Source organism: Juglans microcarpa x Juglans regia, chromosome 2S (genome assembly GCF_004785595.1).
Source record: "Juglans microcarpa x Juglans regia isolate MS1-56 chromosome 2S, Jm3101_v1.0, whole genome shotgun sequence".
Taxonomy (NCBI): Eukaryota; Viridiplantae; Streptophyta; class Magnoliopsida; order Fagales; family Juglandaceae; genus Juglans; species Juglans microcarpa x Juglans regia.
The window spans coordinates 34,418,985-34,444,250 of NC_054597.1; the positions used below are offsets into that span (position 1 = coordinate 34,418,985).

The 25,266-nt window shown below is 37.9% G+C and overlaps 2 protein-coding genes across 2 annotated transcripts; one reads left to right on the forward strand and one right to left on the reverse strand.

Annotated features, from left to right (window-relative positions):
- Positions 1-7,831: 7,831 nt before the first annotated feature.
- On the reverse strand, positions 7,832-8,218 carry LOC121253606. The gene has a single exon (XM_041153592.1). It carries the CDS (start codon positions 8,216-8,218, stop codon positions 7,832-7,834), a length of 387 nt encoding a protein of 128 aa, XP_041009526.1.
- A 10,903-nt stretch (positions 8,219-19,121) lies between these two features.
- Positions 19,122-24,892, forward strand: LOC121253607 (oligopeptide transporter 5-like). The gene is made up of 6 exons (XM_041153593.1): positions 19,122-19,443; positions 22,804-23,296; positions 23,441-23,450; positions 23,595-23,702; positions 23,922-24,104; positions 24,284-24,892. Exons 1-6 carry the CDS (start codon positions 19,122-19,124, stop codon positions 24,890-24,892), a joined length of 1,725 nt encoding a protein of 574 aa, XP_041009527.1.
- Positions 24,893-25,266: the final 374 nt, after the last annotated feature.

Sequence of the window (25,266 nt, forward strand, 5' to 3'; positions counted from 1 at the left end):
AATCATCATCATTAAGCTTATCCAATTCCTCCCTCATCATTATATGGTTGACATATTGTATGTCCTCCTCACCAATAATTTAAATGTCTTTTTAAACTCATAGGTCGTCTCCAACATCAATATGGTGAGTTCCATCTTATAAGAACATCAATACACAATCGCTTTTTGCATTCAATACCTGCAACCCTTACAACAACCTTGAATTTATCAAGTCGTGCCGTGAGGATCTCACAAACCTCACTACCGTTCTAACCCTTGCAGCTAAATCATGCACATTTTTCAAATCATCGATCACACTAAGATTTTAAATATGTGCAGCACATCTCACAAGTAAACACTCATCACCCATAATTGTATTATTGTCATCTCTACGATTATTCCTAAGACACTCCAAAACGGTATCGTTAGAAGAGGTATTGTCAGTCGTTACTATCACAACCCGCTCCAATCCCCACTCATCTATTGTAGCCTCCAAGACATTCCCAATGATCTCACCTTTGTGATTGACAGTTTGACAAAACTTGAGAATTTTTTTGTTTAATTACCAATCAGAATACACAAAATGTGCCGTCAAAGACATATAATTAAAATTTTGGACCGATATCCATTTATCATTTGTGTCTCAACAGTTCTTTATGTACACCATATAGTTTCCTAATATCCTTCCCTACCATGTAGCAAGAAGGAATGCCAAACTTAGGTTCCAAGTACTTAGGGTATGCTTTGAACCCTCCACATTCTACAAACAGAAAGTGTAGCTCGTCTATAATCACCATATGAGCTAGGTATCTCCTACACTCCTCTGAATCATTCGTCGTATATCCCTTCAACGTTACCCCCCACTACTCCCATCTACCACTTTTTTAAATCCAATCTTAAGTCTAGATTGACTCATTTCTTGTAAAGAATGTCTAATTGGACTATTTTTACATCGTTCTTCTAAGTGAAACTTCAATTGGGATGTACCATATCTCCTGTAGTGACATACATACACTTTACCACAATAGCTAAATTTAGCTTAAGGGTTATTGGGATCACCACCCTCTATTGTAGTAAAGTGAGACCAATAAATTAAAACTAGTTTCTTACTTGGTGGGCTCATGGGTATAGGGGTAGGGGTAGGGGTAGGGGTAGTGGTAAAGGGTCAGTAGTAGGGCTGAGCACCGACTGTTTCAGAGTCGGAGGGCCTAACCTCTGAATCCGACTCTGACTTTGTCGGAGGTCGAATCCGACCTCTGACTCCGATACATATAGAATCCGCTCCGACTCCGACTCTGACTTGTCAAAGAGGAGTCGGATTTTTTGATTTTTTTTTTTTTTTTTTGTCTTTTTTAACTTCATATTTGATCCACTTTTAAAAAAAAAATTTTTGTGGGCTTTCAAATTTCAATTTTCTCAACATTACAATCTAAACTAATTAAACTTTTGATTATAACAAAAAATACAACTAAATAAAACAAGTAACATACTAACTTTTGATTAAACTTTTGCTATAGTGATTTTAATTTAGTATAACTATATAATAGTATTAGTATAAATATTATACTGACTATATCACTAATAGTATTAGTATACTAATACTAGTATACCACTATAGTTAATAGTACCCTATAGTAATATAACTATATTAGTATTAGTTATAGTGATTTAAATTTTAGTATAACTATATTAGTATAAGTTAAGTTATAACTATAGTCTATATTAGTATTAGTATTAGTATTAGTTATAGTGATTAGCATAATTATATATTAGTATTTGCTATAATGATTTTAATTTAGTATAACTATATTATAGTATTAGTATAAATATTATACTAACTATATCACTGATTGTATTAGTACACTAATGTCTAATACTAGTATATCACTATAGTTAATAGTATCATATAGTAATATAGTATTAGTAATTAATACTATAGTGATTTATATAGTAATTTATATATAGGCTTAAAGTGGTTTACTAATTTATATATAGTAATTAATACTATTAGTAATTTATATGAATAATACTTTAGTTATTATACATTAGTATTATATGTTATTATAAATTTATAGAGTAGTGTTTACCATTAGTATTACAATATTACATGTTGATGTTATTATGCATCTTAATGTTTATAGTATATTATATATACATTAGTATTACATGCTATTATATTTATACATTAGTAATTTAGTGTTACATGGTAGTAATATTGTAAATTTGTAATAGTATGATATTTACATATAGTCATATACTAAACTATTATTAGTCAATTTGGTCTATATATTATAGTATAAATATATTATTTAACTAGTATACTATTGAGTTTAACTAGCTATATAAGATATAGTTGTATAAAATTTAATAATTAATATATAGAAAAACACATCTTTTTATAAAATATGTGTAAAATCGAAGGCGGAGGCGGAGTCAGAGGGCACGTCAGAGGCAGAGTTGGAGGGTCGGAGTCGGATCGGAGCGGAGCCGGAGTCGGTTCATCAATGACTCTGACTCCGACTCCGACTTCCAAGAGGAAAAAACCTCCGACTTCGACTCCGACAAGTCGAAGTCAGAGCAGAGCCGATGCGGAGTCGGATTCGGAATCAGATTGTCAGATTTTTGCTCAGCCCTAGTCGATAGGGTCAGGAGATCTAGCACTGATGCTAGTGTAACACCCCTTCTCATAGGTTAGGAATATTAAGAACATTCATAACATAATGTCTGGTGAAGAGATTCGAAGTCATGAAAATACCTCATTTATTGAATAATCAAATTAACTTAACAAAACAGACTTTGATAACATAAAGCAGAAAAGATAATAAAAAGGCATAAACTAGTTCTATGTGGTGATCACTTATTCAAATATCATAATCATAGACTAAATCCTTGTGGAAGTAACACTTATTCCAATCTAAGTCTTTGAACTAATCTACCCCTGGCTCTCCAGCTCTGCATCTTCACATTCAACATCTGAGACATTAAAACATAAAGACATAACACAAATGAGTCGAAGACTTAGTACTAGCACATCATAATACAAACTTAACTTAACATTAGGTTTGATTTATAAAACTTTAATGTATCATAACATATGCAGAATTAACAAAATCATTGAATTTCATGTAACATGATGCATGAGTGACTAACTCTCTACATTTCCTAACAATCATACATGACTTGTACATCTTGTCTTTCACTTATTTAATGGCCATCAATACATGTGTACATCGGTCCAATTGTCGTTGACCGTATATAACATATCATAACATATAGAGAAATACGCTTGGGTCCATGTTATCACTTAACCATCTGGTGAACCAAGCTTGAGTCTGTGGCATAGCATAACGTATCATAACACATAGTGAAACATGCTTGAGTCTGTGTTATCACATATTATATGGTGAACCACGCTTGAATTCGTGGCACCCCATATTGTATTATAACATGTAGTGAAACATGCTTGGATTTATGTTATCACATATCATATGGTGAACCAAGGCTGAGCCCGTGGCACCGCATAATATAACATAACTTGCGGTAAAGCACGCTTGAGTCCGTATCACCTCATATCGAATGGTGAACCATACTTGAGTCCGTAGCACCACTTAACATATCATAACTTGTGTTGAAACACGCTTGAGTCCGTGTCACCTCATATCATATTAGCTTACATTTGGTGGACTGTGCTTTAGTCCATGGCTTGTACATACACCCATATATTAAGCTCAATCTTAAAGCTTACCTGTCATTCATGTGTTTTCTTATTAACTTTTTTTTTTTTTAAAAAAGAGGACGATACTCAAAGTTTATTGATAGCCTTCACTTGTGGCGAAGAAAAATCGTGGTTACAAGGAGACACCTGGGGGTTATAGATAATCATAAATGACCAAAACCCAGGCATCCAAAATACCTAAAATAACACAACAATAGACAATTATCCAAATGTTACATGTCAATCAACAACAAAGCACACCTTAGAAAACTAAAAGGAAATCATGCAGATAAAAGTTAGCTAACACTGATAAGGATAAAAAGAAAGAGGAAAACAGGAGCAATATAACAAAAAACTCACTAAGAAATTCACAAATAAGGAATATCCATTTTGTCCATGCGAAGAAGACTCCTCAACTTATTGGGCAAAGGATCTCTGTCTTCAATCCAATCCATGTTAACACCCTCAGCTCCCTACTTAACTAAGAAGTCAGCCACAATATTTCCTTCACAAAACACATGACTCACTCTATAAAACATGCCTTCCAGGCAAGTCTGAAGCTCTTCCCAAAAATCCTCAAGATACCAAATGTTACATTCTCCCCTAGTAAGTCATCTAACAAGAATTTGAGTCTGTCTCAATGTGAACTTGATGAAACCTAAGTTGACAGCACTTTCTAACTCCTTCTAGCAAACTTTTTATTTTAGCAAAATTATTAGAACCATGGCCTAAGCATACCAGAAAAGCTGCTCGAAATTTTCCACCATCATCATGAATAACACCCCCAGCTCTTGCCGACCCTGGGTTACCCAAACTACTACCATCCATATTAAGCTTTACCCAATTCTGCTGTGGCCGAAGCCATTTCACCACTGATACCTTCTTGGGTTTAGGTAAAAGAATCAAGATATCCAGCCTTTCTAAAATAACCATATCGGTGGTACAAAGTTCCCAGTTTTCTTGGTCAACTGCATACTTCTACGGATCTATAATTTAATAGCATGCCAAACCGAGTTCATTGTATCATATTTTCCTTCATACTTGGCTTTACAGCACCAGTCCCAAAGTTTCCATGAGATAATGGAAGGAAGGAGACCAATGATAGTCCAAACTTGAGTAGAATTGCCAGCACGACAAAACCAAAAGTTCACTTGCTCCTACCAAGTACGAAGCAAATCCCATATGCACACCTAACTGAACCGAAGCTAGGCACCAAATATTTCTAGCAACATCATCTGTACAAAGCACATGATTAGGATCCTCAATATGTCCCGAAGAGCAACAATTACATTTGGACACCATAGGGATACCAGCTCTTTTAATCTTGGCATCCACACTCAAACAATTATTAGTAGCTTTCCACATCATAATAGAAATTTTCTTGGGAAGGTTATTATGCCAGATCCAATGGGTCCAAGGTAAAGGAGGTGCCTGGACCCTAATACAATCCCAAGCACTTTTAGTAGTGAACTTTCCATCACATTCCTTATTCCAAATAAGAATATCCTGGCCATCCTTACTCTTAGCCCAAAAAGTATACAACCCCTTAGCTTTTTAAGGGCCCACTAACTTTTCCAATCGCGATGTATCCCATCCATTCTCAAGTCGACACTCTTTAATCTTAATCAAATGATACTCTGCCATCGGGTACTGATCTTTTAGGGGTCCACCCTCATCCCAAGTGTCATACCAGAATAAAATATTACCCTCACGCACTAACCACTTTGAATTAGCTAAGACTTCTCGAGTACATTTGACAATAGACTTCTGAAACCTAGTACCCTTATTAGGCTCCAATAGAGATAAATGATTACCCCTAACATACTTGCTTCTAAATAATCCACCCACAAAGAGTTACCTGAGATCAAGCACCAAGCAAGTTTCATATGTAAGGCCCGTTGGATATCCCCAAAATCTCAAGTGCCCAAGCTGCCTTCTCCCGTAGGTCTACAAATGTTAGTCCAGGCCACCCATTTCCTTTTACCTTTTTCCTTCAAATTCTCTCCAAGAGAAAGAACTCAAGAGCCTATTCAGTGACTTAATTACGACATTAGGAATGTGTAAAATAGCTAAAAGGTGAGTGGTTATACTAGACAAAACATGACGCAACAAGATAATTCTACCACCAACAAAAAGCAACTTCAACTTCTAACCTGCAATTTTATTTTTAAATTTACCAATTAAATCACCAAAATCACATGCCTTTAATCTACCAATCACAATAGGTACTCCCAAGTATTTGAAAGGAAATGGCTCTTCAGAGAACCCAGTAAAACAAAGAATAGAGCATTTCCTAGAGACAGTGATATGTTTAGAAAAATAAATAGCACTTTTTTCCTTATTGAGAATTTGTCCTGTCCATTCTTTGTGACAGTTCAAATCAGCATCAAAGCACTGATAGACCTCTGACCACCATTTGTAAAAATCAAAATATCAGCATACATAAGATGAGAAACAAGAGGAGTAACTCGGGCTTGAGTGAACTGCCCAATCTTTTTAATCTCTAAGGATTCCTTTAGCAGGCGATAGAGGATCTCTTGCATAACAATAAACATATAGGATGAGAGGAGGTCACCTTGCCGCAGGCCACGTTCACCTTTGAAAAAGCCCAGAGTAGTGCCACTCATCACGACAGAAAACCATGGCGAAGCTTTGACTTTCAGTCTTCACCCGGGGTACTCCTCTGGACTTTTATTAACTTCCATAATGCATGAGAACATGTTTGACTTCATGAAATTACATGGCATGACATACTCTTGTGCATGACATAACATTATACATGGCATATTAATATAAGTTTTACACCACATAGTATAACATAGGCATGGCGTAATATGATCTAAATATTACACGAATATGACATGGCATATATGATCTAAATATTACGTGAACACCACATGATATACATGTGATTTTTATAACATCTCATCCATCTAACAATCCATACCAGCATAGCACCATAAGCATATCATCGAGATTCATTGAGATTCGTGAAAAGAGGCCTAACCTTGACTTGGCTCGTAGCATAGGGTAGGTACACATTACATTTTTCATGCATAATCAGAATAATTACAGCACACATATAATTATGATCATGCTACTTATCTCTTAGCATTGCTTCTTGGTTGTTGCTTTGTAACTCGTTACCTATACGAGGTACTAGACGTTACTAACTATCTAGAAAACATGTCATAACATTCTACCCACTAGAACACATATCATAAATTTTAATCTAATAAAAATTTAAATGACATATTGAATTCAATAAATACTAATATCATATAGTTATTGAAACAATAATATCATATCTAGTCCTTTAAATATAATTTCGTAATGAACATAGAGAGAGAATTTAGAGTGAGAAAAAATGTCAAACACAAAAACATCAGAGAGAAAGGAGGGTGGAGGACAGTCGTGGGCTTATCGGAATAGTGGGGATCCGACGGGACTTGGCTGGCCAATAGTTTCTGGGTTACTCACAAGTCGTCCAACGTCCTTTAAGGTGGCCTGCGACAACAACATGAAATACATAGGCTAATGAGTCACTATCGATAGAGAGAGAGAGAGAGAGAGATAGGGAAAATGAAGGGGGGAAAGAAGAGAGCTTACCGTTGGTGTGCCCTGTGGTGGTTTCTGACGAGGTGGTTGTTTGGTTGTTGAGAGGAGGGCTACAGTGGCACTGTGAGGAAGAGAATGTTTGATTTTCTGTGGGAAGGTTTTGGCCGTAAGGGGTATTGTGGGTTTACTAAAGGGAATATTGTGAGCAAAATGAGAGGATTTATGGTAGGGTTTTTTATGTGAGAGTTGGTTTCCAATTAGGAAACTATTCAAACTAGGAAATAAAACACTAAGAGGCATGTGGGCGTGAAGGGTGGAAGAGTCCCACCAAAAAAAAAAAAAAATACAACAAACACTATCTAAGAATAGATCTAAAAATAATAATAACATTAACAATAATAATAATAATAACATTAACAATAATAATAATAATAATAATAATAATAATAATAATAATAATAATAATAATAAAAAATAATAGTAAAAATAATAAAAATCCTAAATTCTAAATCTTAGTTTAGGACCCGTATGTTACAATCTCCCCACTTAAAAGAAATCTCATCCTCGAGATAACGTACCTCAATCGAACAAGTATGGGTACTTGATCCTCATGTCTTCCTCTCTCTCCCAAGTGGCCCCTTTTTCTGTGTAGTTGCTCCAAAGCACTTTGACCATCAGAATGGTCTTTTGGCGGAGAACTTGAGCATTTTGTACAAGAATCCTTATTGGAAACTCTTTGTAAGTGAGATCTTTGCGAACTTGGAGGGGCTTGTAGTCTAATATATGTGTAGGGTCTGGTACATACTCCCGACGCATGGAGATGTAGAAAACATCATGAATGACTGATATTTGTGGTGGGAGAGCCAATCGGTATGCTGCAGCTCCAATTCTTTCTAGTATGTCGAAAGGGCCTAAATATCTCAGACTCAGCTTGCCTTTCTTTCCGAATCTCATGATTCCCTTCATTGGTGTAACCTTCAGGAACACTTTGTTTCCTACCTCAAATTGCAACTCTCGATGTCTCTGATTCCCATACTTTTTCTATCGCTCTTGAGCAATGGTGAGCTTCTTCCGGATGACTGCTACCTTCTCACACATATCCTAAATAATTTCCAGCCCAAGGATCCTATGTTCTCCCATTTTGTCCCAATAGAAGGGTGACTGGCACTTGCGACCATTAAAAACCTCATATGGTGTTGCCTGAATGCTCTCTTTGTAACTATTATTGTACGCAAACTAGACCAGGGGTAAGTATTTAATCCAGTTGCCCTTGAAGTCCATCACGCAGGCTCAAAGCATATCCTCCAATATATGCACTATTCTCTCTGACTGTCTATCTATCTGTGGGTGAAAGGTTATGCTGTAAGTCAACTATGTCCCTAACTCTTTCTGCACGCTCCTCCAGAATGCTAATGTGAAATGAGTATCCCTATTTGATACAATCTTAAAGGGGATTCCATGCAACCTGAAAATCTCGCATACATACAGCTCTGCCAATCTGTCTGTAAAGTGAGCTGACTTTGACAATCTATTGATGGATTCCATGGGTTTTCATGGTCGCTGAGTTGACTTAACCACGGATGAGCTCAATTAAGTTTATGTTCAAACACTACTGGTTAGCGTTCAAACGTATTAACCAAAACCCTAAAAATCGTTCGAACACTATTTATCCGTTCGAATAGTCTGAACCAAACACGATGATGTTTGTTCAACCACTATAGTATCCATTCGAACACTGTATTATCAGTTCGATCACATTTAAACAGTCTAAACCAATTAATTTATATTAACTTATTAATTTATTTTCATCACATTTTGTTGTTCTATCAATTAATTTATTAAATTGTTATTAGTATATAATTTTGTGAATATTTAAAAATATTACATTTTATCACTAATGTTGAATATATATTTTATTTTTTAAATTTCAGGTTTGATAATAATGTCTTATAGGGGCCATAAACGTAGCAGATCAAGCGAACCTTCCATCCAAACAGTTCAAGAGCGGACTGTTTTACTAGAGCGACAAGTAAAATTGTCTGATTTCATGACTCTTATATGGGAGGGTCATTCCCTCCAATTAGTATTCAGCAATCGTGGTTAAGCACCAATCCTATATCAGAGATAAGAAGCATGGGAGCTCGTATCTTATATTGACATCGTCGCTGAGTTCTATAAAGAGTTCGGTGGCGCCAGCCCAAATGAAAGTGGGGCATACAAGATCTCTGTCCGAGGAGCTCTAGTTATATTTTTAGCGAAAGAACTCATTGAATATCTCGATATTCCTAGATTGCACGATGCCTATCCAAATGTGCTACCTGGAGTGTCTGATCATTTGGGTGATGTAGAGACAATTCAGGACAAGGGAGTAGTTTACACAGATAAGGTCGATACCCTTGTTGATCATGAGGTGAGAGACTTGATTGTTGGTCCATATGCTCCTGTGTATGATGGGAAGATGAGCATCAGACATGCATATTTATCTTCTTTTTTCAAGATCATGAATTTGATAATCACCAATAATATTGACCCTTGGCAGCACAAGACCGAGGTTGGCGTGGATCGAGCGAAATTTATGATACGCGTGGCATTCCTATCGACCTCGTGGGGTATATATTCGAGAGGATTCGATCAGAAGCTCAATACATTACGACATATATACTGTCATTCAGGAGCCTGATCACCCAATTTTTGCTATATTTCGGGGTCGTGCCAGATGTTATTGAGCGTGCACGAGAGTCGATGAGACCGATTAACAGCACCACCCTTTCACGGGGCACGTGACACTCAAGACTTCATTTTTGTGGACTTGTTCCTGACCAAGTTGATATTCAGAGAGATGCACAACCGAAAGATCCTGGAGTATCTGCTAGTGAGGCATCACGCACATCTACTCGCGAGGAGATGGCTGACATACTGCATGTAGAGATCAGTGGACACTCATCAGCAGTGATTGATGTAGTGCATGCGGAGGTCCATACTACCATGTCTAAGTTGCCTACAGAGATTAATGCTAGCATCTCTAAGTTACGTACATAGATTATGTCATTACTGCAACTCAGATCATGCTGTTTGGGGCCTCGGTCAAGTCCATAAACATTAAGGATCTACTAGCTTGCTTTGCCTTATGATGACCAAATGTCTCTTGCCAACTTGCTTGGCCTTGAATGACTTATGGCAATGGAGGGTCTCTAGGTTGATGGAGGTATGGTGTTTAGTGGTAGAATTGACGATCATGATGAGTTGGGGTGATCTAAGTAATGAATTTGTGTGTTTGATGCCATGTGGCATGGCTTTATGATGATCCTTGGTCTTGGCACCACTTGGGTGATGATTAGGGTTGGTATGGTGAAATGAGGCTAGGGTTTGGATGGTGGCTAAGGGGAATTTCAAATTAGAGGGGATGGATTAGGGCTAGTGTTTCAACTAGGGCAAGAAAGAGATGGGAATTAGGGTTTGAATTGGTCTAGGTTAATTCTTAAAATTTAGGGATTTGGAGATGGAAGATAGGGTTTGGATTAGACCCAAATTATAATATAATTTAAATAATAAATTAAAATTTATAAATATAAAAAAAACCTTAAACTCATTAGAGTTACATTTTGGATTGATTTGGCCTAGTCCCACATTGCTTAAGAATAACTATTGTATTGCCTTGGTCTCCTATATAAAGGTTGGCCTAGGAGGCCAAATCAATCCAATGGCTTGAATATAATTTTAAGTCTTTAATAAATTGTATATATCTATATACAATATATTTATTTATATATAAATATATATATAAATAATATATATATATATATGGAGCGGGGGCGGGGGCGGGGGCGGGGGCGGGGCCCTGCTGGGGTCATCCAGCCCCCCGCCCCGCTAGGCCCTCTCCATGCTGGGCAGCGGGGGCGGGGGCCCGCTGCCCACCCCTAGTTTGGATGATGGATAAGGTGGCTATGGTTTGATCCTAAATGATAAGATTGATGGGAGTTGTAAGGATTTGAATTTTGAATAAGGGTAAGAGGTGTATTTTGAATTTTGAATAAGGGTAAGAGGTGTATTTTGAATTTTGAGGGATGGGAAGATGGATTAAGGTTTTGACTAGGTCAAGAAATGATCCTAAAATATAGGAATTGTAAAAGGAGGCTAGGGTTAGGATTCCTAAAATTTAGAAAATCCTTATCGAAAGCTAGGGTTTCGGCAAAGGCACTTTGGATGAATGGAGACTATGTTTTAGGAATGGTTTTAACGTAAGGAATCAAAGGATATGCAATATGAAGCTTGGGTATGTTTGGAGTATGAGAAAATGCAGGAAAATATAAGAACAAACTTAAAATATATGAACCAACAATGGATAATTGGATAGTTGGGTAGTGAATGGAAATACTCATAAGATTGATAAAAGGAATCAATACATATTCATGAATTGTAAGGTGATGAAAAATAATCAAAAGATAGATAAATGGAACAACACATATTCACTAATTGCAAGGTAATGTTCATTTCCTTAGGATTCACGAATTGCACCCAAGTAGCCTAAGTGCAAATGCACCAAAAGTGATCTCAAGAATAAACAAACTGTCTACAAAGGAATTCACCAAAAGATGTAACTGAAATGTCTAAGAGCCCTATTTAAAGCAATAACATAAGTGGGAAACCCTAAAATGCCCCCTTGTAGTAAGTCTTGGATAGGCCCCATGATGGCCAGTGGCATATGTTGGCCCTTCGTGGCCTAGGCTATCCCGTGGCATGGGCCATGAACATGGCTGGCATGGCTACTAGCATAGGGCTAGCATGGGCCAGGGCGTTGGCCTATCTGCTGGGCTGCACGCAGTCCTAGCTGGCATGGCCCAGGCAAGGGGCCTGGGCGCTGGGGCTGTGCTGTTGCTGGTGGACTGGCATGGCTTGTCAGCGGCAAGGTCAAGGCATGGGTCGTGGGGCTGTCCAATCTTGTCAGTGACAGTGTCAAGGCATCAGCCATGGGCCCGTCAAGGCTTGTCATGGCATGGGTTGGCAACTTGGCCGTGGGCCACAAAACTTAGGGTTTTGACCTTCTCCCTCCCTTCAAGTACATCCTTGCCCTCAAGAATCAAATATAGAAATCTCCATGCCATCTCATCATAATCCTCCCAAGAAGCCTCTTCCCTTGGCACTCATTGTCATTGTATCAACACTTGCCACATCTTCCTCCTACTTCTCCCCCTTTTTACCAACATATACTCAGGTGCTTCTCTTGGTTGTACAAGCATTCTTCCTTCTTTATCAAGGCTAGGAAACTCCTCAATGATGAGTCTAGGGTCTCCAATCCGCTTCTTTTCCATCTCACAAACAAAGTCTTCCTTGGCCACCTCAATGGCAAAGCAATGTGCCCTACCTTTGCCCAACTTTTCGAACATTAAGACCTCACTAGACTTGGCTTCCTTGGATGCCAAAGTTTTCCAAACGTTCTTCTTGGACCCGAGTTTGAACTCTATGGTCATCTTGTTGTAATCAAGCACTATCCTTCCAAGGCCTTTAAGCCATGGATTGCCCAAGACCACATCAAGCTCTACTAATGGAAGAACATGTAGATCGACCACTATTCTTACCCCTTGGACATTCATTTTCACTTCATTTACTAACCCCTCACACTTTAACTTGTCACTATTAGTAACCTTGACTTCAAACGGCTCAATAGAAATAGGTTTCAACCCAACTTTAATGATAATGTTGGAGTTGATGAAGTTATGTGTAGAGCTACTATCCACCAACAAGGTGACCTCAAATATCCCAATCCAAGCCATCACCCTCATAGAAATATGCTTTTGGATCTCCGTCATGGCATTAAGGGATAACTCGGCCTCTTCTTATTTTTCACTAGATTTGGCCTCTTCTTGATCGGACTCTTGACTTGATGACTCAACATGGCAACTATCATCATCTTCACTATTTCTCTCATCAATCAACATATGTACTTGACCCGATCTACACTTGTGTCCTATACCCCATTTTTCACCAGACTTGAAACAAATGCCTTTTTTAATCTTTCTTGGACTTTTTCTCTTGAGAGTTTCTTTACTTCAAACAGCTTGGACTTAGAAACACTCTTCATGTCCTCCTTGCATTTCCAATGAACATTGGTTTGCAAGGGAGTAGTGAAATTGCTCCACATATCCTTAAATTAGCGTCTCTCCATGTGTGTGCTCTCTTCTAGGATCTCTGCTGTAACGCTCCAGTCTCGGAGGTTCGGAGAGTTAGCTCCTAATACTGACTATCAACTCCAATATCACAACTATAAATATCTCAAATAGCTTCATAAAATATTAATTCATTTGCTCAAACTATATATTCATGTTCCTTCATAGAAACAACAAAGAAATTCTCAATAAAATAAATTAAAAACTCCCCAAAGATTCAAAAATATCCTTAACTCAACACATTAAAATACCTGAAAATAATCAATTTACTAACTATGACTGCCAAATAAGTACTTGTACCCTTGGACACTTATTCCTCTACGATCATCACACCTTACTAACACTTCCTACTCTTGTTTTCTAGCTGGACCATCAAAATTATCTGAAAAATATTTGGAGATAAGGAATGAGTTATCAACAACTTAGTAAGCAGAGAATATATACTTGTGTATAAACATGAGCATTTACAGAGTTCAGAATGCAGAACAAAATACTTTTTTTCAAAATGCAGAACAAAACATTTTCTTTCAAAATGCAGAATTAGGATATTTGCTTTTATAATACAGAGTCAGAATATGTTATCACAATATCAGAGCGAAAGTTCAAAATATTCATAATCAAAATCCCTTTGGCATAGTATAAACTGAAACATCACATATTATCTTATCATATCAGAACAGAGACTGTGTTTAACCCCCATGGTAGGGTTGTACAAAACCCGACGGCCAACAGAATAGAAACAAAATATGAATCTTTCCCTTATTATTCTCGGAACCGCGAGTGCGCACAAAGGAAAGACCATGCAGAAAATCACTTTGATTCCAAAGTGGGTGCACCGAAAATAGAAAAGTTAGTACCAACCCGAACAGAGGCCACAGTTTTACACCTGTGGTAAGGTCAAAAGGGAACAGAAATAGAAACAGAATGTTATGCCAAAGGTTTTCATAAATCATATCATATCATATCAGAGTACAGAACATCTTCAAAACAGAATAGAATCAGATCACAAAAATATAATTTATGCACAAAATTTCATATTCGCTCTTTTTTGCACAGTTCAGAAACAAAATACCAAAATAGCTCATGTCTACACCAGTCATGCCAGAAAATACTTTATACTTAAACAAAATCTTATGAGTAATGCAGAATAAATAACTGAGGTAGTTCAAATTTCTTTTCGTAACAAAACATGCATATTTTTAAAAATCAATTTCAGCCCATTTTATTTTTATGCAAAATCTAGTATAGGAACCCCGCTTACCTGGACTTTTTAGCTTTTTAGAATTTTTCCACAATATGGCCTAATGATTATCACTCGTCACCTATAAAATAGTCACGTAACTTCTGTAAACTTTCAATCGAATACGTATTTCAATACTTAAACCTGAAATACTAAAATAACCTATTTTTAAAAAATTCTAAAATTATCATAACCCTAAAATATCGCCACTTCCCAAATTCATTAGTATCCACTTAATAATCACTTAACCTAATTCCAAATAACAATAAGCCCGATACGTAAACAAAGCCCACCATTAAATCAAGACCAACCGAAACTACACGTTCAGAACACAATTTGCTTTGGATGGCTCACAACTAAAAGGGAAAAACTGTAATATCCTCTCAAAATTTATTCTACTTTCTACGTAAGAGCTTTACATGTGAAATACCTTCCTATTTTGAAAGCTTACTGAGACGGAAGGGAGACGTGCGGTGGAGGCCTTGCCCACCAGAGGAAAGCTCACGATAGCGGATTGGGGCGGTACAAGGTGGTCGGCAACATGGAATAACATTGAGAGAGATATATATGAGAGAGAGACACGTGAAAGAGATAGAGTAAGCCGAGGGAGAGAGAGAGAGAGAGAGAGAGAGAGAGAGAGAGAGAGTTGTACGCATCATGCAGTGAGCATGGGAGCTTCGGACGGTGGCACTGGACATCACTGGGTGGTGGAGGCTTAATCTCCGATGTCATGTATTGTTGTTGACGTTGCGGCTCAATTGTGGCATGGCATGGCTCTTGGTTTGGACAAGGATGCTTTGTCTCCATGGCTTCAAAATAGAGCAACTGCAATTTCTGCTTCCCATGGAAGTTGGTGATGGTGGCTACTGTTTGGGCTATTTCTGAGGGTGGAGAGGAAGGCTACGACTGCTTTAGGTGCTACGGCAAGGTTATTTCTGGTATAGACTTGCAGTGGTACGGGTCTGGGTAGAAGTTTACATGGGGTGGAGGTTGTGGCGTAGGCTTACCATGGCGTGGAGGGTTGACCTGGAGGTGGGACTGGCTGAGCTACCGTGCATGGGATTCCATGAGGGTTGCGGCTTGCTGAAGTTAAAGCAAGGGCTGCTGTAACCCTAGGACTTGAAGGACGCGACCATGCATGAAGGTGTATATGGTATATTTATATAGGTGATTGAGGACCAAACGAAAACAAAAAAGAGATGCATAGGAGTAAAGTCCTGCGGGGTGGGGAAAACTGATCATAAATTGATAGTTGGTTTTCATGGTTTAAAACAAACGGGTGTAGGCCTTGGGTCCTTGGGTGTACAAGATTTGGACTCTTTTAGTGAATTATAGGCCTCGAATCAATATCTAAAAATAATACAACTTGTCTTATAAATTTTTTGAGCCAATACCCACTTGGCCCATAAAAATATTTTAACCTAATTATCACACCCCATAAAACATTTCACCTAGTCAAAAATATTTTCTCGGCCCTCAAAAAGATTTTTCCCTCCAAACCAAAAATATTTAAGAAAGTTACTAAAGTAGCAAACCTATTTAAAAATTCGTTATCCACCAAAATATAATTTGGACCTACAACTAGTATAAAAAATTAATACTTAAAAAATTAACTGGGCTCTTCCTACATATAAATCCAAAAACAAAAATTTTAGAAAAATGGCTTGTTGTTGGACCTGGGTGTTACATCTACCATCCTCATTACCTATTGAAGCCATTTGGGTTGCTTCAAATTGATCTCCTTGGCTAAGCAAGGTTTCAAGCCATCAATAAAAGTGTCCACAAGGGCCTCCTTGAACCAACCCCTTATAATGGTTTGGAGTTACAAAAATCCTCAATGTAATTATGCACCTTTCATTCTTGTCTCAACTTAGCAAGTTGACCGTGGTGATTAATAATAGGTGATGGGCCAAATTGCACAAGGAATTCTTTTTCAAAGGTCGTCCACCCCAATCATCTTCCCTCTTTCTCATATTGGTCTCGGATCCACCTCCACCATTTACTAGCTTTCCCTTCTAAATAGAAGCATGTCGTCGTCACCCTCTCTTGTCTAGGAACCTCATATGCACGGATGTAGTGGTCAACGTTGTCTAACCACTCATATGGATCTCCCCCACTATACTTGGAAAAATCCATTTTAAGCCTCTTAGGTCTCCAATCATAAGTCCGGTTTCCTCTTCTCTCCTCATGATAATTATCATCATACCTTCTCCCAAGATGGTCTCTATCCCTCTCATGATGATGTTGTCTTCTCTCAAAGTAGTCACCTTGGCCATAAGGCCTCTCATTCTCATGGTCATATTCGGCCTCATACTTTTTTTTTTCTTGTTGATGCTTAAGTCTCACATCTTGAGGCCCTCCTCTCAAACTAGGGCTCTTGGTACAGTTGTCTTCATTACGTATCCATCTTTTTACCACCACACGATCATTTTCAACTCTACATCATCTTCTAAATTCGGTTCTTGGTGGCTCTTGCATGGATCCCGTCACACTAGTCTCGACACCATCAACAAAAGCATCATGCCTTTGTCCATTCAGATTAGGAATTGGCCCATGGCCATTCCCCTCAATAATTCTTCTTTCAAGCCTCTCGATCCTTGCATTCGTCTCTCTTCGCATGGCTTTCATGGCTCTTCTATTCTCTTCATTGTCACGGCAAGTGGCATTCAAGGCCATCCTTAATTCGGCTATAGTAGTGGTGACCTCATCAAGGATGTTGGTGAGCCTTGTGGTATGCCCCTCTAATATCTCAATATGTTCCCGGTTGGAACCTAGTTGCCCTTCAGCTTCTAGAGTGCGCCCATGCATAGTGCTTCAACTCTTGAATCAAAACAACTTGCAAACTGCCTCGTATGTTTTCGCAGATGAGATGAATTGAGATTAAAGTTAAAAAGTTAAATAAAGTATTGTTAGAATATATTTTTTAATATTATTTTTGTTTTGAGATTTGAAAAAGTTGAATTGTTTATTTTATTTTGTATTGGAAGTTCGGAAAGTTGTAATGATTAGATGAGATGTTTTCTGAAAACAAACGAGGCCTAAAAATTTTGCTCAAATCAACTTGCAAACTAGGCTTGCAAACTGAAATTTCTTATCAGGACAACTTGGACAGCAACTTGGCGCTCTTGGACGCTTGCTCAAGGCTTCAAAAGTCCAACCTTGGATCCCCCACCTTCTAGGGTGGTCGACCCCTCTTGCAACAAGTTTAATGTCCAACCTCGGATCCTCCACCTTCTTGGGTGGTAGATCCCTACAACTTATCTACTCAGTCCTCTACTTCACCCCCCCCCCCCAAACTTTGAGTTTCACAATCACAAAAAATAAAATGGAATACAAGAGGGATTCACCAATCCAATCACAAGATCAAGTTATTTCATTGTTTACCTCGAAGAGAAGTGAGTACTTCTCTATATCACCACGCAAGATAGCTCTCAATGAAAGTACCAATTAATGTTAGGGGCTTCGATCAAGTCCTTAAACATTAAGGATCCGCTAGTTGCTTTGCTTTGTGATGACTGAATGTCTCTTGCCAACTTGCTTGGCCTTGAAAGAATTATGGCAATGGAGGGTCCCTAGGTTGATGGAGATATGGTGTTTAGTGGTGGAATTGATGACGACGATGAGTTGGGGTGAAGGGTAATTCCTAAAATTTAGGGATTTGGAGATGGAGGATAGGATTTGGATGATGGATAAGGTGGCTAGGGTTTGATCCTAAATGATAAGATTGATGGGAGTTGTTATGGTTTGAAGTTTGAATAAGGGTAAGGGGTGTATTTTGATTTTGAGGGATTGGAAGATGAATTAGGGTTTTGACTAGGTCAAGAGATGATCCTAAAATATAGGAATTGTAAAGGGAGGCTAGGGTTAGGATTCCTGAAATTTAGGCAATCCTTATGAAATGCTAGGGTTTCGGCAAAGGCACTTTGGATGGATGGAGGCTATGTTTTAGGAATGGTTAAATGTAGGGAATCAAAGAATATGCAATATGAAGCTAGGGTATGTTTGGTGTATGAAAAAATGCAGGAACATATAAAAACAAACTAGAAAATATATGAATAAATAATGGATAATTGGATAGTTGGGTAGTGAATGAAAAATATTTATAAGATTGATAAAAGGAATCCACACCTATTTACGAATTACAAGGTGAAGAAACATAAGAAAGATAAATGGATAGATAAAGGAAGCAACACCTATTCACGAATTGCAAGGTGATGTTCCTCTCCTTGGGATTCACAAATTACACCCAAGTAGCTCAAGTGCAAAGGGATCGAAAGTGATCTCAAGAACAAACAAACAGACTACAAACGAATTTGCCAAAAGATGTAAATGAAATGTCTAAGGGTCCTATTTAAAGCAATAGAATAAGTGGGAAATTCTAAAAGTCCCCCTTGTAAAGTAAGTCTTGGATGGGCCCCATGATGGCCCGTGGCATATGTTGGCCCTTGGTGGCCTAGGCTGGCCCATGGGCATGGCTGCTGGCGTGGGACTGGCATGGCCCAGGCATGGGCCTGGGCGCTGGCTTGTCTGCTGGGCTGCATGCATGGCCCAGGTAGGCATGGCCCAGGCAAGGGCCTGGGTGCTGGGGTTGTGCGGCTACTGGTGGCTGGCATGGCTTGTTAGCGGCAGGGTCGAGGCATGGGTCGTGGGGCTGTCTAATCTTGTTAGTGATAGGGTCAAGGCATTAGTTATAGGCCTGTCAAGGCTTGTCATGGCATGGTTGGCAGCTTGGCTGTGGGTCACTAAACTTGAGATTTTGGCACACACTCAGTACTCGACTAACACAGGTAAAGAGACAATTAGCTACAGTCGAGGATGTGTGCAGAAAGCTCGAATCATGTTAGTTTCTATCTTTTATTTATGTTTTTTTTTTTTTTTTAGTATGGAAGTATCTGATGTTTTGTAAATTGGATTTATTTATGAATTAAATCTTTTTTGTCTTTTCTAGATTAATTATTGATTTATATTATATGGTATATGGATGATAATATTTATTTAACTAAAAATTTTATTTAACATAAAAGAAATCACTAAAATAATTTTAAATTAATTACATAAAATTAATTTATGAATTCGTAAATATTTTAATTTACAGTAAATCATAATATATAATATATACACATTTTTTATATTTATAAAATGATAACAATCGAAAAAAATATTTATTACTTTAATATTTTCGAACATGTTCGAACGAAATATGTGTCGTTCGAACGGTCTTGCAACCTTCCCACCAGATTTTCCCACCAAATCTCTCCCGTTCGAACAAACAAATTGCAGTTTGAACGGTTTTGAACTTTCTCCGGCTAAATAAATTACTTCTCCGGTAAGACTATTATTTGAACAGATTATACACCATTCAAACATACATTAATTCCTGTTCAAACATATTTTTTGCCGTTCGAATGATTTTGACTTTTTGAGACAATCTAATTCATCACAGAAGATCTAATTCGAATAGATATTTAGCCGTTTGAATAGGTATATAAAGCCATCCATGTTTTGAGACCAAATTTTTGTCTCTAATAATTACTTTAAGGGATGAAATTTAGTTTGTCTCTAAAATTAAAATTTGTTGCAGTGTATATATATATATATATGCAAGAACAGATAAATGATATTATTCCAGCCACTGTCGAGATCGATCCAGCCTAGCTAGACCGACCCGGGTCAGGGTGGTTTTTAATTAGCTTGTTAAAGTAGTTGAAACAAACAAAACAGAAAGGCCTGCCAAGAAGGATCAGATCAGTAGAAGGCAACCAACCTCTCACTGCTCTCAGACGCCCAGAATATAGGCATGCACTGCCACCTAAATATAACTGTCTCCCGGCTCACCCCCAAGGCCTCTAAGAATGTACTGTTAGCTGTACTTCTGTTTTCTGAACTACTGGCTATCTGGCAGAAAAACAAAAACAAAACAAAACAGTTTAACTGTCTCTATATACGCATGCATGGCAGACTTACTACATGATTTTGCCCATAAATTAACAGGACGACATAAACATACCTGTTAGAGAAAGAAACGAACGCCAAATTCTGGCGCGCTCTCATCTCTAGCTTGCAAAGATGCATGCATGCAAATTAATGCCAAACTAAAAGTACCCAAATTAAGCCTCAGTCTTTCTTAATTTACCCATGCGCGCAGCATACCTCATCTCCAACTTCGTTGGATAATTTGATCTTTCACAGTATATTAGTTTCGTATAAAACTGAGGAGAGACAATTTTTGGCTCTAGACCAAGACCGATCGAGGCAAAGGGATTAACACATTCATATCCCGGGGCTCCCATTAAAGCAAAAGAAACACCAAGCCAAATGGAACCCGATCATGAGAAGCCAGGTATCCTGTCTGTCTTTCCCAGCTTTACGTCCCGTTTTGCTTTTGTAGCTAGCAGCCCTAGGCATATATATATATATATATATATATATAGATCATACATGAGTTGCCAAAATCATTTCAAAAAGTGAGGACTGCGAAAAAAAATTATAATTTTAAGAAAGCTAGCTTATAGATTAATATTGATCATGTAATTTCATTTTATAAACCAAACAAACATTTCTCAATGCATTAAAAAAGTTGTGCAAGCTTGCTAGCTAGTATAGATGAATGGCGCTGTATTATATAGAGTATTTAGATTACTAGAGATCAAGGGTGAATTAGGGGATTACATGAAATTATGGAACATGTATATACGTATAGCATTTAATTCGTTGCGCCAACATAATGGCAGTCTGTACGTATAAGTACTTACTATATATATGTGTGTGTGTCTTATATGTACATGACAGTTTGACAGAAATCTTTTGAAATGGCATTTTGACAGTGTCAGGTAAAATCAACGACTCTCCAATTGAGCAAGTGAGGGATACGATTCCCACCACCGATGATCCAACTATGCCAGCGCTAACTTTTCGAACATGGGTTTTGGGTCCTATCATAAATGTTTTCATGTCCGCTATGTTTCAGATATTTTCCTATCGACAAGTTGGCATCAATGTGACAAGCTCTCTAATCCAAATATTCATTCTTTTAATTGGAAAGCTAATGGCAAACAAAATTCCAAACAAGATAGTGAATATTCCTGGGACCAAATTTAAGTTCTCCACGAATCCGGGACCATTCAACATAAAAGAGCATGTTTTGGTCACCATACTTGCCACTACTGGATTCGAAGCTTCTCAATCCATTATCATTATGGACGTTTCGAGAGCCTACTTCCACAAGAAAATAAGTCTTATACCATTATTTTTGCTGGTCCAAACAACTCAAGTGAGATGTTTTCTCTATCGATCTGCATTAATAATTAACGTGGTAGAATCATGCATGCATTTGAAACAAGTATGCGCGCGCGCGCGCGCACATATTATTTGATTGGCATGCATTTTCATTCAATTCATCATCAAACACCTTCATTTGCTTTACTTGATATTGAATTGTTTTATGAAATTGCATGCATTCATGAGTACGAAGGCCGAACATACAGATTCATCTTCTATTTTTCAGACATAACATTTATAGTTAACTGGGTTAGCCCACTAGATCTCCATAACCAAGCTCAGACACCTCCGCCGTACGTACATGTCTCTTATAAGTAAAAACAAAATATACTGATCAGCGCCCATTTGTATAATTTACTGCATAATTCAAGCATGCATGCATTGAATCAGCATCAACGGTAGAACGTACATTCAGTAAAATTCTTCCTCTATACCGCGTACACAGATGATTGGATACGGGTTTGCTGGAATGTTATTCAAGTTCCTTGTTGAATCTCCTTATATGTGGTTTCCTTTTCTCTTACTGGACGTATCGTTTTACAGGTTAATTACTCTCCTCATTTCCTAATTACTTGGTTATTTTATTTGTTCTCGTTCAGTACTCCTCCTAGCTAGCTAGCTAGCAGGCCAGCCATCTGGCAGTAGCTAGCTAGTACCCTCTCAAACTCAAATATATTTATATATATATATATATATATATATCACACACACATTTTTCCATGCACAAAATTGGTTGAGCAATTGAGCTAGCTAGCTAATAACTAATTGTTTTGTATATATGTTCTGTAGATCTCTGCACGATACAAAAGGATCAAGGCCCAAAGGAGGCATTAGCAAATTACAGTTCCTACTCATTGTTTCTGTCTCAGTGTTTGCCTACTCTATTGTGTCCAACTATTATATGGCATCGCTTATTACCGTCTCATTTGTGTGTTGGATATGGAAAGGCTCGGTCAAAGCACAGATAATTGGTTCAGGTTCTCATGGTCTTGGAATTGGCTCTTTTAGCCTTGACTGGATGTCCATAACTGGCTATATAGGATCCCCCATGGCCTATCCCAGATTTGCTATAGTTAATAAGTTGGTGGGATTTGTGGCCATGATGTATTTAATTGCTCCAATTGCATATTGGACTAATTTATTCAATGCCAAGAGATTCCCCTTTTTCAGTCTTAACATGTATGATTACGATGGAAAGTTCTACAAGGCCGCTAGTGTCTTTGGCGACGATTTGGTACTTGATCCTCAGGCATACCATAATTATTCTGACATCTATTTAAGTATCTTCAGCGCCATGGGAACGGGGTTTGGATTTGCAGGATTAACAGCCACACTCACTCACTTTTTTCTATTCTACGGAAGGTACGTACGTACGTGGATAATTTTAATATTGCCCAATTCTTAAAATCAATATATATATACACACATTAATATTATGTTGTAGTCATCATGATGATGGACGAAAGAGCTCATGATATCATGTACTTGCGTACGTGTGACTTTCAGGGATGCATGGGTAAGTATAAAACAAGTAGTACAAAACCAAAATAGATGCCAAGACATTCACAATGAACTCATGAAGAAGTATCAATCCATACCTCAGTGGTGGTTCAACACAATAATAGCTTTGTCCGTGGGGCTTTCCATTCTCAATTGCCAGGTATATGGGGACCAAATTCAACTTCCTACCTGGGGTTTTCTGGTTGCAGTGCTTGTGGCCGCCATTTTACTTCTTCCCGTGGGTGCAATTAAAGCTACAACTGGAATCGTAAGCGGCATTTTTTTTCCTAATTTGGTCTATTAATCAGTGTTTAATCAGACTAATTTTGAGAACGTACAGAAACTGATCTGCTCAAAAAAGTATGATTATAATATTTCTACCAGTAAAACTCCCCTCTATAAGTGAAAGTGATTATAAAGAACGAGAAGCTTTTTTCATTAATTAATTAATTACCTGGATCGGTACCGATTCTTCATGTGGGTGCAGAATCTTTCAATGTTCCTCATTGGTGAGATGATCATGGGTTATGCATCACCGGGAAAACCCATAGCCAACATGGCTTTTGTAGCATATAGCCAAAGCACCAAATTACATGCCTTGAACTTTATAGCTGAATTCAAATTGGGACATTACATGAAGATTTCTCCAAGATCCATGTTCCTCGTTCAGGTAGGCATGCAGTACTGATCGATGAGAGAATTGCATGAAGAAACTCGATCGCTATATATTTGTTTTTTTTAATATATATATATATATATATATATGTGTGTGTGTGTGTGTGTATATGTGTGTGTGTATTTTTTGCGAGATCATGTGCTATAATATATATGTACGTATATTTATGACAGATTGTTGGAGCATTGCTAGCATCCACAACACGCATTTTCACAGCATGGTGGGCGCTCACTTCAATCAAAAACATCTGCGTGCCGGAGGAGGGGAATATCTGGACATGCCCTGCTGTTACCAATTCCTACAATAGAGCATTGATATGGGGAGGAATTGGTCCAAGCCGAGTGTTTGCACCGCATGGTCAGTATGCATGGCTATACATCTTTTTCCTGATAGGAGTGGTGGGACCAGTGATGGTTTGGATTCTAAGTCGCAAATATCCTCAAAAGAAGTGGATTAGACTGATCAATTTCCCAATAATATTTGCGGGCACAGCAATGATGCCCCCAATGGGTGCAGCCCATATATGGAGTTTCTTTATCGTGGCCTTTATCTTCAACTTCTTGGTTTACAGCAGGCACAAGGGGTGGTGGTCTAAGCATGCTTATGATCTGTCTAATGGCCTCGATTTAGGGACTGCCATTTTCGGTGTACTCTATATGACTCTTGCTCTTCAAGATATCTACGAGGTCCAATGGATTGGGGGCGCTGATGAACAGTGCCCTTTATCTCTCTGCCCTACTGCTCCTGGCGTTATTAAAAAGAACTGCCCCGTCTTCAACTGAAACCAATCTTTCCTGCATATGTTATGTATACAATGACACTCCCTTTTCGTGCCACTTTTGTTTTTGTTTTTGTTTTCTTCTTAACACTATTCCCCCATCACATTCCCTTGGAACCGATGCCGAGGACTCTCTACAAGAATGGCATTGAATGGGCAGGAGATCAAGAGTTTTGATAAGAGGTTTTCAATTTTTTTTTTTTTTTTTTTTTGGTGAGAATATACGTTTTGTTATAAAACTAAAAAAAAATAGCAAGAGAATTAAAAGACCATAATATCTAGAATTAGTATTATTTCTCTCAACTTCCTTTTTTTTTTTTAGTCTACTACAAATGCTCCTCAAGATACCATTTTATAGGTACGGAGGATATATGACAT